Genomic DNA, 19,547 nt, shown 5'->3' on the forward strand with positions numbered 1-19,547 from the left:
TTCCATCCAGGACATATGTAAGCTGATTAAAACAGCCAACAAAGACTGGAGAAATATGTCACATCCTTCAGGACTGGACACAATATTGAGTGCTGCTTTGGCAATGGGATGACTGCCTACTCTCCTTCACCGCCCCTCTCTCTCTAAGTCTTTGCTCTTCTCTCACATGACCTTTCTGCGTCACCTGATGCCATCATGCATCCCTTTCTTTCTTTTACTCACAATATGCTATGAGAAGAAAGTTAGGATTTCTATCTATGTATAAAATGCATTTTCTTTAGCATACAGCTTAACCATTTAAACTATGTATTTTGATGTACCTTTGACTGTTTCAGTAGCGACAGAGGTGAATATTACCATTGAGCACTGATCAATTAATGGCATGTGTAGCAATTACTTAAGCTGTAGCTGGTAGCACAGGCGTCTTTCATGTCACGTACCATCTGAAATAAAATGAAACAAAAATGATAAACCTTGAGAGTAAAAGAATAAGCCGATAAACATATCCTGCAGTTGTAAAACAACAAAGAAAGTGATGGCAGCTTTGTCTTTCACCGTGCACTTGTGGCTGGGGTGGAGCCTCGACAGTCAAAAGTGTGTCAGGCAGATGCACACATGCCCATGCACCAGGGGCGTCACAATGTCTGTTTAGCCACTGAAAAATAATGTCATATCACCAGAAGATGTGTGAAGAACACATCTGAATTATGAATAGAGGGAGGTTAATTATGGATGGAGGGAGGGCAGAAGTAATGCCTTAGACAGTTCCCTGAAACACATGGTTGGATACATGGCTACGGACCCACTGCACACTCCTTGGCAAGTAACAAGTCAGAGAGACTCCCTAATTACCTAGTCAGCACTGATAATGGTTGGTCTTTGTTGCGTGTGGATGTATTCAACCTCATTTTTGTTAAAGAACACTCTTCAAATGAGTGCATACGATGAATGTGCTTAACTGAAGTTGACAAGGAAACTGTGCTTGTGTCGACAATAAAGCAGCAAAATTATTATATGAAAAGCAATTATAGCCACCGCTCATCCTTATAGGCTGACGTGGAAAGTGATAGTCAAGACAGACATAAAAGAAAGCCATTAAAGGAGAGAATAATGCATTGAAGTTGACTTGTGTCAAAACTTTCTTTTTGGGGAAAATATACCACTTTCATTATCTTTGTTTTTAGATGTACTTTTTGGCAGATGACACCCAAATATTTGACAGGTTTAATATTTCTCGTTTTCAAGTTATAAGTGTTATCTGTTTGATGCTATCAACTGTCTGCATTTATGTGGACGAATGATTCCTTTGCAAGAGAGCCGCACCTGGAGCTCTGATGGATTGAATGGTCTGTCAACCCCAAACAAAAGCAATGCCCTCCAAAAAGGGGGTCAAAGATTTGGTAAGATAGCAAGAAATTGGGGGATGCAGATGGGTTGGTGGGTTGACTTAAAGAGAAGCAAAAGGATCAGGGTGGAACTAACAAGGGGCGTGCCTTTGCCTGCATGGGAAAATAGACAAGGCCATTGGGAAAGAATAATGTTCCAGACACCCATGGAGTCTTGTTTGGAGGCTCGTGACCCCTGGAGGTTATGTGGAGTTGTAGGAGGATTAGTCAAATGGCCCCTCTCCTTTTGTGTCATACTGATGACAATTCACCCTGTGCAGCTTGTAGTCATAATTAAACTTTTACTGAAAACAGCAGATTTTCCTCAGTCACCCACCATCTAAAGGCACCATCTACCCCGCTTCAAAATAGAATAATGAAAATATCTAAATCATGCACACGTCAGTTAGTCACAGACAACTAACATCTACTTCTTACATCTACCAGACTTCTGGTTGCCAGTGAAATACAATTTCAAAAGAATGTGACACAGCTTTTTGAGATATGAACTGTGTAAGCTTACACTCTAATTACCAGCCTCAGTATGAATACAATCCCAATTGTACAAGTGTCTAATAATAGCAAATAAGTATAACCTTTCTGTTTGGTTCAAGGTTGAAGAAAAATAAAGCAAAATAGGGAGAATAAAGCGGAGGCTCTGACATTGTCAGGTCCAAAGGAAGCAGAGGGTTGCTGCACAAGGCCCTGTCTCACGTCTGCCTGTTGCAGTCCTCATGGCCCATTCACTTAGCTCTACTGAAACATTCAAAGCTTTGCTTCTAAAGGGCCAAACTTTTGTTCCTTCACAAAAGGCATGACCAGAGGTTCTCCCATAGATGGGAGCCCCGTTCAAAATCAGATTATTTCCAGTGAAATCCTTCTTTCTTCACCTGCCAGTTAACTATGTCAGTGCCATTGTGTTTTCCCTGAAAAAGCTCTCCATTTTGGCTTAATGGAGGCTGGATGTGTATTATTGCTTTTACTGCCATTTAGTCTTGGGAGAAACGAGGCACACCCCACCCCCACACTCCTTCCTCTCCTTAGATTTTTTTTTTCTTTTTTAAGAAAAATCTGGGCCACATGCCCCAGAGGAACGCAAAGTGCTTTAATTCATTCGCACCTTTTCTCTCTGGCTGCCATCTCCAAGGCCTCTCTTTATGCCCAGAAGTGATTTGTTCAGGCTGGACCATCAAAGCAATTATGGTAGCGGCCTGCTTCCCTATTATGAGGAGAGATGACTGACAACAGAGGGATGGTGCGAGGGTGAAAGGGCACTTGGCTTCAATGTATTTGATCTGAATTTTTTTTCTCTATTCACGCATGTAACAAAGCACAAACAAACTGGCCAGTTTATCACCTTGAGAGATTTTTTTAAAACTGAAAACATCTTTTCAAATTCTCGATATACCGTTTTTCAATTACCTTTGTCACCTTCCCGGGCAAAGAGATTGTGGCCCATAGTTAGGTGATGCTGGACAGAGAATGCCAGCAGTGTAACAGAATACTGAGAGGCCTGGCAGGCAGTGATGTGTAGCAATTAATGTAATGGACATGAGAGAGAGCACAATCCATGGACTAATGAGAATGTCTTATATTACAGTGCAAATGCACAGGGTCGCCAAGACTCCTATCATTACAGGGCTATGGGAAGATGGCTCACCACAAAAGGGGATACTCCATAAATGGATAATGTGGAGAGAGCAGAGTACGGCGCCACTGAGCCGATGTTCCATCCAAGAGTAATAATTCTGCCTGGAGTGACATAGGGTCATTGGGATGGATGGAGATAGGATGTGAGGATAAATAAAACATTTAAAGAAAACTTAGGTTGAGGAGGGGGTGAGAAATGTGGCAAAGTAAGGTTGAAAAGGAACAAATAGGAGTAATACAAGAGTAAAGAGGTAAAGGTGGGAGTGAAAGAGGAAGGAGAGTAATAGACTAAGAAAGGGGATGAGTTAGAAGGAGAGGGGGGAAAGAGATGAGAGAGCATAGTTTACAGACAGCTGTAAAGCAATACGACACATTGGCTAATCAGTCTGCTGTCTTTTTCTTTCACAAGCTGTCATCTCAGCCATCTAGCCATCAAGACCTTGTGCCTCCTCCTCTCATTGACTGATTCCCCTGTTCAATTATTCAAGCTTTATAAGCAGGAACCATCTATTCAGCTAGCAGCAGATCCAGTAAAATAATAAAAGGGCTGCTTCTTCAGCCATATTGACTGTCATAAAACTTTTACAATTGGCAAAAGAAAAATCAATTTCTTAGACAGACTGTAGCCACCCCCGTAAACATATTAATGGTGGTATTAGGAGTGAAGAAAGAGCCCTAGCATGTATGAGACTTTAATAATGCAGACCATAAATGATTTTACATGCTCTCTCACTAATCATAATGCATGGTGGCTAAATATTTACAATGATGGAATGCTATATTTAGCCAATACAGAATATTTATGCATATTCAGCCATGCCACAGCTGGAGTCTGTATGGGAGAAGATTTAGGCGACATATCTGTGGCTTTAGTTTTCACGCTGACCTTATGGTCTCCTTAAAAAGCTAACTTGTGTGAGTCACGCTGTGACACAGAAATCAGGTCAACCGCTGGCCTGCCAAGGAACGCTAAGCTTCAGTAAACATTCCCACAAATAAACAGCACACACAATCACACCAAAACATGCATGCACACACACAAAAAGATCAAACGTATGGACACACTCTCTCCCCTGACTTGTCGGAAATCTTAAGAAACATTACAGCTTCCATCTGCCATAATCCGCCCCGGGGCAACAGTGACTTGAGCCACTGGAAGAAACTCATCTAGAGTGGAAGGAAAAATATAATAGTAAAGGTAATGCAGTGTGCAGCCTCGTCCTTTACTTAGCTGGCAATGCCTTCAGGGTGCAGATATTACAAACTCAGCAACCTCCACTGGCTTTCCACTAATGCATGACCCCTATACTGTCCGGCTACTTTTTAGGCCCTCATATACTGCCGCCATAACTAAGGTAATGAACTTTTCATGGAAACCCAGGTCGGTTTACATACAGTATAACTGCACACATATACACATACATACAATATATACAGTGTACACAAATAAATCACACACAGTATACTTGTGCATGTATACAAGTATACAGTAAAGTTGAGTCAGACACCACACACCCACCCACCCACACAAACACCCACACACCCACACACACACACACACACACACACACACACACACACACACACACACACACACACACACACACACACACACACACACACACACACACACACACACACACAAAAAAAAAAAAAAAAAAAAAAAAAAAAACCTTTACCATCTATCTGCTTAATCCTTGTCCACTGGAGGCAGAGGGTCTCAACTGTGGCAAACTGTCTATTTTTAAACTTGACATATTAGTCATGTCTTAGGAGACTGACATTGTAATTTATGTAATTCATGAATACCAAGCTGTTGTGCTTCCTTCTTGTTTATCCCCCCTTTCTCCTTCATTTTGGATGAATTCAAATAAACTCACAGATGAAGTTGGGTAGGATTCGTGACTCCATAAGAACACAGATGCCAATCAGCTCCTGCTGAAGAGGGAGCATGGCAGCTCTTCATATAATTTTGGGCATGCGGTAAAATATGTAAAGAATTGTAACTAATTTGTTTCCTCTTCAGCCCCCGATGGAGGGATACAATTGCTTTTAGATACACAGGTGCACAGGCAACAACTCTGTACTATGGTCTCTTTTATCCTCTCCTAATAACCCTACCAAGTGAGTCTCAAATCCGACAACTGATCCCCTCTTTAAAGAACACCCCGAGCTCTGTTTATTTCCCCTTAACCCACCAGCTGCTCTAAGATTTATCCTTAAAGAAGTTAATCAAAATTGTAGATTAAGGCAAACTGATTTACAGAAATTTAAATGTGGAAAGAAAACCTACATTTAGGATGTTTAAATAAAAGTCCCTCAGCAGTTTTCAACTTGGTATTCTTTTTACCACTACAACATTGGACCAAAGGTCCTCTGGCAGACCTCTGGCCAAAGATATTGGCTTCCAAAGCTAATGATCTCAAATTGTACACTTGTGGGTAATTAAGCATCGCTGTTCCCTCAGTAGCTTACAACAGCAAATCTGTCATTGTAAAAATAAACAACAATTACACTTACACTCATTATGCTCTAATTGCATCATTCTATGTAATAATCACATGGAAAGGGACATCTTATTAAAAAGCTACGACAAAATATGTAAAGCCATGACAAAATAAAAGACCATAGCCCAAAAACTTCAAAAATCGATTTACACTAAAATGGGAGGTTATGTGAACACTGGGCATTAAAGGTGCACTATGAGTTCCTGCATGGTCACTTCTGTTCACGTTCCAAGTAAATTTCAAACAAAACAGAGCAAGCTCTCCCCTCCCCCCATGTTTCCGTAACTGTCATGACTTAAGCTTGTTTTATGGTTCTGCGGAGACTACACGCAGAGCTTTCGCCGTAGCCTACGTAAGTGATGCCTGATGTTTATACTTGTACGCTGGTGTGTGCGTCGAGCCGCCATATGTGTTTGTGTGTGAGGAGTGGGGGAGAGCGAGGGAGAAGTGAGAGAGTGACGACGATTAGCTTCGGGGCGAGTACCAACTCTAGAGTCATAGTGAGAGAAACAAAGAGTCTCCCATGTGTTTTCTGACCAAGAAAGGAACAGTTAACCATCTCCTTGATTTCATGTTTTTTATGGAGAAGGAGAACCAGGAAATGAGTCGGGGGAAATGCAACGCTACCAAGCCACGGCCGAGCGACGTGTAGTTACATTTTTCGAGAGGTGCACGTCAGGCTACGGTGTAGACGCAGAGGGGTCTGCGGGGGTACGCCGTCGATTCGACGCAGCAGCATAAAACGGCCTTAACTGACTAACTGTCACTAACCCCCACCCCCAACCATCTTGTCGGTGATTGGCTGGAGTGGTTTGTTGTATTCTGGTGCACAGCCTGTGCCCCTAGTGTTTGTTTGACGTTTATGACCCTGTGTTGTCTCACGAGACCAGGCTTTTTCACAGTGTATTCAGGGGGCAGGCAGCTAGCGGATCAAGGAGAAATGCCTACGATTTGAGACAAAAATGAAATTGCGCTGAAAGCATGCAGCAACTCATAGTGTACCTTTAAATAGAGCATGCATTTAAAACCCTTATGGGTATTTGGTGGTCAACTACAACAGTAACATGCTGCATGCACATAATGTGGCTGAGAGGTCTGCTGAAGCTTGGGAAAATTCATACAGGCAAGGGAGTAATTTGACCCCACTCAAATCTTTCCATCAGACACTAACCAAATAGAAGTCAAAAGAACGAATGAAGAAAGACAAAGAGATAAAAGGAAAGAAAAAATAGAGATGCGGCTAAACCACTGGGATTAGTGCTAAGTAACTAAATGGGCCATATCACTTTTCCATTACCAGAAAGGAATAGCTATTTCAACTGCTGGAATCTAAATAGAAAAGCTGAACTCTGTCCTGCTATCTTTTGTTCATTCACGTGTAAACGTTGCACACCCTTATAGCCTTCCATTTCTTGCTTCCTTATATGAGCAAATGGAGATTTTCCACCGTATCCTTGAGGCCCATCAATAAATAAACTTGATGCAAATAAACAGATAAATTAATAAATGTGAAGAGCCTAGCAAATGGGCATCAGTCAGCATTAGTGATGGAACCATGTCAAGCACAATCATGCTTGACTGGAGGGGGAGTGCCTGAGTGTGGGGAGCATTCTTGCTGATTGCACACCAAGTATGCGTGTGTGTGTGTGTGTGTGTGTGTGTGTGTGTGAGTGTGTGAGAGTGAGTAGAGGATGGTATTCTGTTATTCTGCTTTTTACCTTTATTTAACCCTCTTGGTCTCTCTTGCCATCTTTAACTATGTATAGCTATCACTATGGATACATGTGTCTATCACTGCACAATACATCCACTCACTCCATTTCATCTAATCCCATGCTTCTCTCTTCTACCTTCTCCCTGTCACGTATGCACCTCTTTCCACCATACCCTGAGAGATCACAAGTTCAGTTTTTTTCAATCCTTGAACACTGTATTTGTCAACTGGGTTGAACGTCTCAACTAGCCTTTTTCTTTACCTTTCTAAACTGTTTTGTCATCTGTCTCCCTCTCTTTGTGTCTCACAAATAATTTGACAACCTACATTATAAATCATTTTTCTCAGTTATAAGTCTGATCAGGTGGCGGCATTTATCCTTGTATGTACAGTATTATGATGAAAACATTGCTCTTCTGATCAGGATTCACTTGATGTTTTCACAGATGCAGTAGTGACCATCACTCATTAAGTACAGATTTATTTTGAGCCCGGATGTCACACTTTCAGGTCAGTGCCTAAAAGCAATATATGCCTATTATTAAGCTTTTGCTTTTTGTTGTTCAGACAGCCAAATAGATGATCTACTGCATGAATTCACATTAAGTAAACACAACACTTTGGTTGTGAAAATGTGCAAATCCTACAACGGTGTGGGAGGCTTACTGCTGTTGTCAAAATTGCCAAACATTCTTTTCCTTAGTGTTAATTGAAAGGTGTGCACACTAATCCAATTAAAGTTTTCTAACATAGCTTTAGAAATAATTGTCCTTAAACTTAACTTAAAAAGTCTGTCAGGCTTTACAATGCTCTACTCAACATTCAGAAAATTAATATAGCAGCAAAAATATATTTGTTATGTATAGATATAGTGGAGTAATGGGGTCCTGAGCAGAGAATAAAGTCACACTCCCTCTGTGTGTGTTGTTAAAAAAACAAACTAAAAAAAACGTCCATTTCACTATTGGGGAACGGTCTGTGAGAGCCGTGTGGAGGCAATCCCAGCCCGTATTTTTATTTTTCTAGTATTTTGAGTACAGCCATTATAGGACAACAAAAACGTACAGACTGAGAGAAGTTGCAGTCATTTATTATATTTTATACAGTATATCAACTGTAAGTCATTGGAGCTCGTGGAACTTCAAAAGTAACTTGTATTTGTCTTTTAATCAATAATTTCTTCTGCAATTTTCACAAATATGTTTTTCTGAATGCATTTAGTTGTTGGTTTTGTTTTTTTATTCAAGCATTACAGGTAGTTTTACCTTCATAGATCCTGCTTCACGTTTTACACTGTATCACAGGGAACCATGTAAAGTCTTGATGTTAGTGTTAATTTCACCTGCTGCCAGATTCATCTCAGAAACATTATTAACCAAATATGCATCGAAGCATACTCAAAAAAATGAGTATATGATGGAACTGCAGCCTTCTTGCACTTCAGAAAAGGAAGATATGACTTAATTAACGCCACTGAAAACCTGTTGAATGTATTCAAGTCAGGAAAGCAATATTGCAAGATCCAGATACTTCAAGCTGAGAGCATCACATAGAGTAAATTGTAATTTCTTGTATAATATAATATGCTTGTTCCCAACATCACTTTTACTATTATGGAACATTTAACATTCTTTGACACATTCTGTCTTTGTCTGTAATTGGGAATTACTATTATCACTCATCGCCCAGGCTGCCGTTACTTTTATATACCTCTCTATTACAGACATCAAGCCCACCTAATGTGAAAGTAAAATATTAATTCCACCTCATTGAGGCTGACAGATTTTAGTGACTGACACTTCAAATGCAAACATCAGCCTGGACCTTATATCCTATACTTCTATAATAGCCACATCATATTATGGAGGTAAAAAAAACACATAAGTATGACAGCAGAGGAAGAAATATTTGAATCTGGCACCACCACTTATTGTCAGTGGAACACATAACCACATAGGATGGCATCCTATTCCACCGCACATTATTTGTTCTCTAGCCGATCATCAGTTGGCCCTGCTGTATGCCTAATGAGCGATAAATATGGTTTAATTCAACAGACACAAGTTGCCCATCCTTCAACACTAAGCATGATGGCTTGGGCGAGATTCCATTGGAATTATATGAGGGCAATTTTTCAGCTAGTGGGATGGTCCGACTTACACAGGCATTCCTTTGGCTTTAAGCTCTGCAAGTTTATAGGTCTATTAGGAATTCATCAAACAATGAACGATATCAATCTTATTGTGTGAGTGTGCCCTGGGTAAAAATAAGATGAAACCTTCCATTATGGGGCCTCCAAAGCTTATTTGCCCTCCAAAATTGATCCAGCAATGATAATTTACACTTAGGGTGACCTTTCATAACTGCCCACATACTTGAAAGCCAATATTGTTTGGAGAGTGAGCAAGAAAAAAAAAAAAAGCAGCCCACTGCAAACGCTCTGGGATATTATTGAATATGATAAGCTAGTAGACATTTTGCTCTGCAGTTGTTCATTGATGGTCCACTAGGCGGGAGGGCTGAGTACTTTCTACATCAATGAGGCCCTGTGCCAATGAAGTAAAACAATATTGGACATAGGTGTTGAGAGCTCTGAGTCCATTATAGCACTAGGTCATTGACTTTATTTAAAAAAAGAAAAAGAAAAAGTAAGTGTTACCAAAGGGAGCTAGGCTCCACATGATAAGTTTTCGTAGACAGGGAGTTGTAAAAGGGCATAACGGCATCAAAAGGGCATGTAGACAGCCCGCTGTAAGCACCCTGTACTCAAGTAGATACTGTACCTTCTGTATAATTTAAACAGCAGAGGGTTTAGGGGGTACTTAACAGCAGGACAGGGGTAAGGGACCCCTGGTTTCCACTCAGAGAGACCGCCTTTTATTAAGATTTGATTTATCCTCTCAAAATGGCTGCATGTCACACTTCACTTACTTTACGTCCTCTCTTGGCAGAGTCAAGCAACGAATCAGTTATGCGTCAAGGGTACTCAAATGGTACATAAAATCTTCATCTATATTTTCACGATGGGTTTTCTGCTGTGGATGAAAAATGATCAGGTCCAGAGAAAGGCCCTATGGGTCAATGGGAGGGACAATGGCTTTGTCTATGCCCTAGGACGTCAAATGTTAAATAGAGTGGCTGTCCATGCCTCAGTTCCTTCCCATCTGCCTTTCCCTTTGGCTGCTGTAAATGTCCTTATCTATGAGACGCAGGTGATATATTTCAAGCAGCACGTCTCTACAGAGCTCTGCTCTCATCTACTCTATTGATATCTCACATCTACTAAGCGATCCAGGCTATAGCAAGAGGCACTGACACCCTCTGGGTCTCTTCGGCCCAAATCATGTTAGCGCCACTTCCTGCAGGATCGCCTCTAGGGTTGCCCCAATGAATAACATCTATCAACACCCTGAAGTGGAAGCCAGGAGCTTGTGAAGGCAAAGGGCTTTAGCCATCAACTCAGAGACACCCTAAGCAACAAACCTTATCCGATATGTGACACAAGCTTGCACATGTGTGCGTGTGAAACAGTACAGGAGAACAACTGCTAGAGGTTGAGAGACAAGAGAGAGACAAAGTGATGGGTGCAACATATGCGTGAACATATTAATTGCTAAGGGAATGACGGTCACTCATCAAGTATTAAAATAAGATCTATGTCACAAATGACATTGTGGGTTATTAGAGAACCCACAATGTCTTTATCTTTGCCAGCATCTCCTTTTTACAGACACTTTCCTTTGGTCTTTTCATTTGCCTCCTTCCAAATTCATCCCCTTTCTTCCTTTAAAATTTCATGAGAGAAAATAGGTAATTTAATCTTCATTAAACTTACAGGGGGCACGCTCTCTGGCCTGACCAGCTGAATTAACTGCTAGGCTTCAGGGGATTAGACAGTTGGGCTGAAATTCCGTAACCCTGACAAGCATTATATCACTGCATCTCTATTTTTTAATGGGAGTGAGATGATCCCTCCCTGTTCAATGTCAAATAGGTCCTTAAGAGGCTTACTATATAGAACAGAGGAGGGAACTTTTGATGGACTGACCTGTGAAGGTGAAGCAGGAGAGTGGGGCAGAGAGAAGGAAAGGGAGAGGCCCTGGTTTGGGATTGTAATGACGTTGAAAAGGCAGTAAATAAATAAGATTGGCTTGGTTCTCTTTGAAATCTGATTGATGTGTCTTTTGGGATGCCCCCCAGTATGAAAGACCTACTGAGTCTGTGGCTTTCATCCCTGACTGAAAATCGATGAGCCAGGATGTATGAGAGGCTCCTGCTCACTACCCACCAATCCCCTGCAAGATACCCAGGTAACTGTCTCACCAGAAAGGGAATAGGCGATAGAAAAGGAGTCGGCTAACCCACATTCTTTCTTATCCTTATTCAAGTAAAACCTAATTTTAAAGTACACTGTCTGCAAAAAATAAATAAATAAAAGAGTAATACTGTATATAGTGCGAAACCAACCACATTCAACACCACAAACTACTTGATACATTATCTTCCTGAAATGAGACTGAACCCACAACAGAAATGTGGCTTTCCTGGTCTCCATCAATCCATCCAGCTTCTGTGTGTTGAATTAGGACTGGCTGGTGTAATTGCATAACACATGAGTATGGCCTCCCGGGTTAGGTTTTCCATCTTACACAAAGTGGAGACAAGGAAATAGGAAATGCTTCTAGAATTGGGTGTAATTGTGACTGGCGGCATCTAGAATTGTGTTCTGACACTTGAGGTAGTCTGCTGGATGTAGTTTAGCTGGAAGGATGACAAAAGCTACATGCTGGGTTTAAATGAACTCCTTTGACGTTAGTGAAGATTCTTGTGCGACTGAGAGACTCTCTCTGGCTTGTTTGAGGATGACAGGAGGTTAATCAAGCTTTAAAGCATGAGATTACAACAGACATGACAAGCAGGACTGAATAGATTTGGCACACTGTCTGATAGAAATGCTTAAGGAACCTTCTCCACCAGTAAATTCAGAGACTAAAATGCTGTTAGTCCCTGATTCAGAGAGAAAGCAAATATGTACACTACAGTGTACAACAAGTACAGAAACATTAAAGTTGCTGTACTGACCCAAAAATGATACCATCATTCTTTAAATACTGACTAAAACGTTGACAGCTCCCACCATGCACTAAGAAGTGACGACCCAAAGACAGCTTTCAGTGACTTTTTCACCAAATTGTCCGTCACTGGGGAACTTAATTGTTGCTCTTTACGGAGAGTACTTGGAAAAAATTCCCTCAAACTGTGCGTAAAGATTTTTGTTTGTCCCCTTCCATTTTTTTTTTACTAAATGTGATCTGGATATGTGTTCAGGTGCTATAGAGCATTGGGGGAATTTACCTCATCTCATGAAAGGGGACAAACACAAATCCTTGCGCACAAATCCCCCTATGCTCTATAGCAACTGAACTCATTTCCAGATTCCATTTAGAAAAAATCCATGGAGCCAGCATGTCAAAAGGATTTCCCCCTCTCATCACCTCAGGGTAGAGAATCCATGCAGCTGTTTATCAAACCACAGTTCGGGTTCCATATCAATAAACACGGAGCCGTCTTCTGGTAGCATAGAGGTATGCACTAGGAAAAAAAAGTGAACTGAGAAGGGTCTGATGCACAATGCCATGTCATCATTGGAAAATAGGTCACAGACATACAGAATATTCAAGTACATCAAGCATATTCCTAAACAAAGAGAGGCAGTGTTTAGTTTTACAATGATCACATGGCATGACATGGCCAACCATATTTGCTGGTATTTGTCAGGGTCCAGGTAGCATCCACCCAGCAACATCTTCCAGGCAGGGTACATCCCACCAGCATGTTCATGGTCTGGGTCTCCTCCCAGTTGGACATGTCAAGAATACATCAACAGATCAGGATGGTGATCAGGAAGTATCCTGATCAGATGCCCAGACAACCTCAATTGACTTCTACAGCACAAAAGAGCTGCACTTTTACTTACAGAGGGCTATTTTCTTTGGGAGGAACCCAGACAGCCAGCAAAACAAACCCTGGCATTCCTGTCCATGATCTATTTTTTTCTGTCACTAGCCAGAGTTCTTGACCATAGGTGAGGGCCGAAACTTAAATTGGGAAATTGGGAGCTATACTTTCATGCTTAGCTTCATCCTTACCAAGACAGTACAGTACAATGCTGGCAAAACTGCTGAAGCTACAAACTGCATGTCCCATCTTATGCTCAATCTTTCCCTCTGTCATGAACATAGTCTCGCATTGCCAGACCTTCCTCCACAGCGCTACGGAGGAGGGTCTGGCTAGTCCACACAGCATTCCGGGATGGGAGAAAAATGTGCTCTGGTTTCTCGGCATTTCTTTAAACCAATCACAATCGTCTTGGGCGGTGCTGAGTGCCGTACGGAGCAACGGCGTCTCTGCAAAATAGCCTTGGGAAGGAACTTGTTTTGGTGGAACATGGATACGTTCAAAGGTTGTTTTAGTTGTGCAACAGAAAACTCAAATTGGACAGATAGTGTAGCTAGCCGTCTTGATTTACCATGCAGAGATCTGAGGAGCAGGTGGCTGCAAACCACCAAAGCAAAACCGTGATTTTACAGGCATGGCGTTCCTACCCATCAATCCACCTAATTGTTCCTTCCCCTGCAGAACTATGGTGCACTAGATGGTGCCCTCTGCAGGACCCACCTAGACTACTAGAGGGCCTGACAGTCCAAACGGCTGTCACACAGGCACAGACAGCCAGAGTCTTTCTCTATCCGCATGTTCAATGAAATATTGAACATAGTAGTGCTAGCAGTGCTAATCTGGGGTTCATAAGTATTAGCACAACCACCCAGCCATTGTCACTCTGTATGTCCACAGCTGTGGAAAAGTTGTTCCAGGAGTTTGGTTCTAGAGTTGTGCATAGAGTTAAACGTAACTATATTTAATTGCTACTTCCACGCCTTGCGTACTAGCAACAGCTTCTTCCCACTAAAGAGGTAACATTCCACATCTTTAGAGATGGTTTTCATAGCCAGGTGTTAAAATTAAAAATTACTTTAAAAGCTTCCGGTTAATTAAATATTAACACATTTCTTTCTTCTTCTGAAGTGAACATTACTTTTCAAAATATATAAATAAATTGTTTAAGCATCACACTCTATGTACGTTTGAGATATACTGTCATCCATGAAAAAAACAGCAATGTCAGGTACTTGGACATGCAATCAAAACATGTTAAATATATTAGGGCAAGAGAGACATTTTTGCAAGACACAGAGCACCAATCTCTTGAGAGTTGCAGACAATTCATTTTTAGCCAAAGTTGCCTCAAAGTAGGCTTGCACAGTATGGCATACAAGGCAATAATCCTTCAAAAAGAGGCATATCTGGGGTTCTGTTGCACATCAGTTAGCCATTTACCAAACATATAGGAAAAAAGAAAGGTATTACTCAACACAATTATGAGTGGCCAAAGCATTGGGCAAACCTCCCCAGCAGAACACTTCCCCAACATTGCCACAAGACTGGAAGTGATATCATGCCCATAGACTAACAGGAAGAGAAAGACAATTCGATAATAACTGGAGCTGCTCTACAAGACAGAAATTATGCCAAATGAATAAAAAATGATAGCGTGACTGCTATTAGGATTGTATTAGCGTTGTAAGATTAAAGATGCAGTAGGTAAGACTTATACAACTAACTTTCTGTCATATTTGCTGAAACTGACCCTATGTTTGAGTAGAACTACATGAAGCAGGTGATTAAAAAAAAAAATCCACCACTCCCTGTTCAGATGCACCAATCAGGGCCAGGTGGGTGTCTAACTGCGTGTCAATCACTGCTGGAAAGGGGGAAGGGACTGAGAAGTTGTCGATGTTAACATTTTTTGGCTAAGTCCTGGATCTTCGCAATCCTACCTACAGCACCTTTAAACATGTAGGATCAAGGGGCCAACACAAAGGCAACTTCAATTTGAGTTAACCTTACTGTATTGGATATTAAAGGTAATTTAAAATTAAAAATGATATGCAATGTAAGATTTACATCATGCCACTCAGCATACTAGCATAATTGGCAATTATAGTCTCTCCAGTCTAGATTTTCCTTCTTTACTGCTGCACATTGCAACGTGATCCTATGCTCAAAATAAATGTATAACTGAAATGAAATATGCTGCATTACATAAGGTATATGTATTATTTTTTTACTGTAGGTAGACGTAGTAATAACGACTCCTACAATTGACATAGATTTGATGTAACCTCCACTGTTGTTAGTTTCACTTTAAGCTGTGGTTCCCTATTCCAATAAACACAGGGCACCATTTTGTCTGTGAATTTCTGCCTTTTGGCCATTAGCCAAAAGTACAGTTGCTGTAAAATGGTGTTCCACAGTAACTGGAATAATGTTACCTTATGCTACACCTACATAGTGGCAAGGACTTAAAATGGCATGTTGTTGTTCTTTTGTATAGTGTGTTTTGCTTTTTTACAGTAAATCTTACATATTTGCTTAGTCAAATTCAGTAACTCAGCACAGGACTCTGCATGTTGTAGACCAGCTCAGTTTGAGTGTTCTGACAGGAAGGACATGTGAGTTATGCAGCCAGGGGAAGTGCAGTAGGAGACAGGGTGTTGCTGGGCCTGGGTTAAAAAGATAGTTAAAAACACACACCTAGGGTTCTGTTACCATAGTTAGCACCCGGCCACCGAGACGATGGACTGGAAGGGCTTTGATCACCTGTAACAATGTTGGTGATAAAAAACATAAAGAAAGAAAAACAAAATAAAAAGAGAAGAGGGGAAGGATGGTGAAAGAGGAAAAGAGAAATAAACATCAGAGGTGACTCATCTCAGATATTTGGCAAGAATTAACCACATTGAGCCTGGCAAAAACCCTTTAGGTTTGCTAAGACACCTGCACACACATTTAGACACAGGCACAGGCTCACATTAAACCCAAACACAGAAATATGGTATGAAAAAGCTGCAAGTGAAGAATGGAGCTGGTTATGTCTATTGATAAGCAGCATTATAGGTGTTGAAATAAGAGTAAAGTATCTGTGCATGTGTGTGTTAGTTGTTATACACTTGTGTATGGTTTTTTCAAATACTGAATCATAGTTAAATTATCTTTCATGTATTATATTAATATTTTGAAATGAATTGTTTTTGATTTACAAAGAGCATTACAATATAATTGTGTTTTTTAAATTGTAACAATTTTCATTGGGTGATAAAATAAGTATTACAACTCTCTCTAAATGTAAATATTGCCCAGCAACAATCTAAAAAGATAGTTTAGACAGAAATTTGCCTGCTCCACCTTAAAATTGTATGCTCATTTCTACTGCTTGCTTTGTGAGACTTTGTGTCTAATACAGAATCATCGAATCCAGCCATTGGTCAGATTTTATTTTCCCATCCTTTTTTCTACCGCGATTGCCAGTGTGGAAATGGAAGCACCTGTGGCTCTTCTGTAGAACTCTGACTTGCATATGAATTGATCCTGGCACCCCTACTAGGTAGTACTCCCCTGGGTACAGGCCATTCATCATGGTAGAATGGAATGTGTTAACACCAGGATTACACTAAATCAGCCTTGGTCCAACTGCAGCCAGCATGGCTACATTATAATAAGTGCTTTATGAATAGCAAAGGGACAATAAATCGCTAATAACCTGCACTGGGCCACATGTGTGCTTGTTTCTATGACATCTTTCTGTATATGCATATGTTCCTATACGTGTTCATGTTTTATGTGCTTGTTACTCACAAATCCTTGAAACTATAGTCAAAAGGACACAAGCACTGGAATACACACTAATTATATACAAACTGGAGAGCAAATCATATGATAGACAGCATGCAAACATTTAACAACTAAAGGGGGCAGGTGGTATTATTTTCTGCAGACAGGTAAGACTGTCAGAAATAAAAGAAAATTATAAATGAAATTAAAAATTAAATAAAGACAGTGTTTTTCGCCGCCTTACCATTGCGTGGTGTTCGTTTTCGTCGATCACGGAAGGCTGCTCCAGACTGTAGAGCTTCCATTAGGCTATCCATCACACCGGTTTCATCTCCCTCTGTGAGAGAACAGAAAATAGAGGCAAAATGTTTTATAGAACGAAACATACATTAAAACAGGATAAAGTATAAAATAACACATGCATATGGGTCTGTACAGGTACAGGCCTAAGCACACACCTTTTTACGTACTGCTTCAAGGTCTAATTCTAAGTATTCTGGTGTGAAAGCAATGGATGCCCTCTCACTAAAGGCGAGCAGAGTGAGAAATAAACAAGGTTTTTATGGACTGTATGAGTGAGACAGAGGCCTGTCACTCAGGCCTGTCCTTTTTCTTTTACAGCTGGGGAGGAGGAAAAATATATATAGAGCTAAGCAACTAATACAGGCAGAGGAGCCTCAGGATGAAAGCATCCACTGATGGTCATTGACAGATATTCTTTCTGTGGCTAACGCATGGGAGCTAAGTGCTCTTTACAAAGATTTAGTATGGAGCCGCTCAATACCCGGGTGCTCTATCACTGTTCAGTCAATGACACCGGGTCCGGACTGCGAAAAACATCCCCCCAGCCCACCATTCCAACTGTCGTGTGGATCCATGAAACTAGAGAACTGGCAGTTGGCATGGCTGAAGAGACAGGTAGGATACACTTAAAATGCTATGAGGCCAACAGCATGAAATGTTGTGCCCAGGCTGTGCACATGCAGCATACTGCTCAATGAAAACAGGGTTCAAAAATAAGCTTGGATTCTATATCTGGGTCATCTATCTTTACGCCCCAATACTAATGAGTCAGAGGGGCACCCTTTTTATCATTCTGGTCCAGAACAGACATTATTTTAAACTAGGATCATTAGGGTGACTTATTGTGGAGCTGGAGACTTGGCCATCAATTCCTTTGCATACATGAGTGAACTAGCTCATCCCCAATGTTTACCATCAGGGTCCAGGCATCTTGTTTCTCTACTGCGCTTACAGCTATAGCTGAAGGGAAACATTCGAAAATAAGTGGAGACAACTGCACACAGCACTTTTCCAGACACTGGGGTGATCAATCTTTTGTAACTTGCGTGTGCTCAAAGAGACACGACACTCAGGCAAATTGAATTTATGAACAAAACACGTTGACACTCAATGCTACACGATTAATTTAAGGAAATGGCACATATTTTGCCATTACCAGAGAAATGCACGTTTTCCTCTCCTCCTCCAGCAACAAACCACCCAACCTGCAAGCAGTCATGCAAGTAAAAGAAGATAGCACAACTAAGAATAGAAACATGTCTTTTATAAATTTAAAAAAATGCAACTCTTAACTCGTACTCAAACTAATTTTGCTCTCATTCCTTCTCTTTCTTCCTCAAGTCCTTCCCAAGGGCTACTTTGAAATCAAAGTATCTGTTCCGGCTGTGTGCTGTGCTTAAAAGCAATTCCGATTAAATCAAGCTTAATTAGACCAGCTTTATCAGAACAAAACCAAAACCGAGCCAAGTAGTGCTTATCTCAAATTGCAGCACTACACCTCAGATAGCAAGCTCATTGGTTTAAAAGGGGGAGCATGGGTTTTGTCTGCTGTGGACCTAAAGAACAATATGGTGAACAACTTGCAGCTACTAACTGTATCAACTCCCAAGATCTTTAGCTACTACTTCTTCTTATGTAGGCTAGCAAGGACACATTGTGAGTCTGACAGAATAAAGTGTTAAGTGGCAGGTAAACATGTATCTACAACCACCTTGGCACAAGAAACTTTTTGACAGCTTCTTCTTGGAGACCTAGACATCACAGGGGGCACCTGACACTTTGATCAATTTGTCCTACTTCCAGCTTAACTGTAGCACAATTCATCATTTGTAATGGCCAGGACTTGGGAGCCCTAGTAGACTGAGGTTCAGCGGGAGGACTGCAGACACAAAGAACCAAAATGACAAAAATGGGAAACATACTCCCCAGTCACCCTACAGTGCTCAATTAACTATGTCCCACAGCTTAAACTTGAGCAGCCTTACTCTTAACAAGAAATTGTCACAAATGAGCCTTCAGACTTTTAACATATATATGCATTTGTGTGTATATATTTCACCATGACAAGGTAAGCCCTTATTAGAAAAAGAAATAAAACTGAATATTATTTGACTACACTTATTCCAGTAATCCCCAGGGCAAACGTTTTTCATCACTTATTGTAACATTGCCCACTTTAGCAGACATTTCTGCCTCGTTCCTACGATTCACTCTTGTCTTATTTTGAGCTGTTAAACCTAGGGCAAATATTCATCC

The 19,547-nt window shown here is 40.9% G+C and overlaps 1 protein-coding gene across 1 annotated transcript in view; it reads right to left on the bottom strand.

Annotated features, from left to right (window-relative positions):
* diaph2 (diaphanous-related formin 2) overlaps positions 1–19,547 on the bottom strand; it is a 420,870-nt gene that overhangs the window by 31,614 nt on the left and 369,709 nt on the right. Inside the window, 2 exon segments of the mRNA XM_039812941.1 lie at positions 15,912–15,977; positions 17,233–17,325. Coding sequence (XP_039668875.1) covers positions 15,912–15,977; positions 17,233–17,325 — 159 coding nt within the window.

This window comes from Perca fluviatilis, chromosome 10, assembly GCF_010015445.1.
Source record: "Perca fluviatilis chromosome 10, GENO_Pfluv_1.0, whole genome shotgun sequence".
Lineage (NCBI taxonomy): Eukaryota > Metazoa > Chordata > Actinopteri > Perciformes > Percidae > Perca > Perca fluviatilis.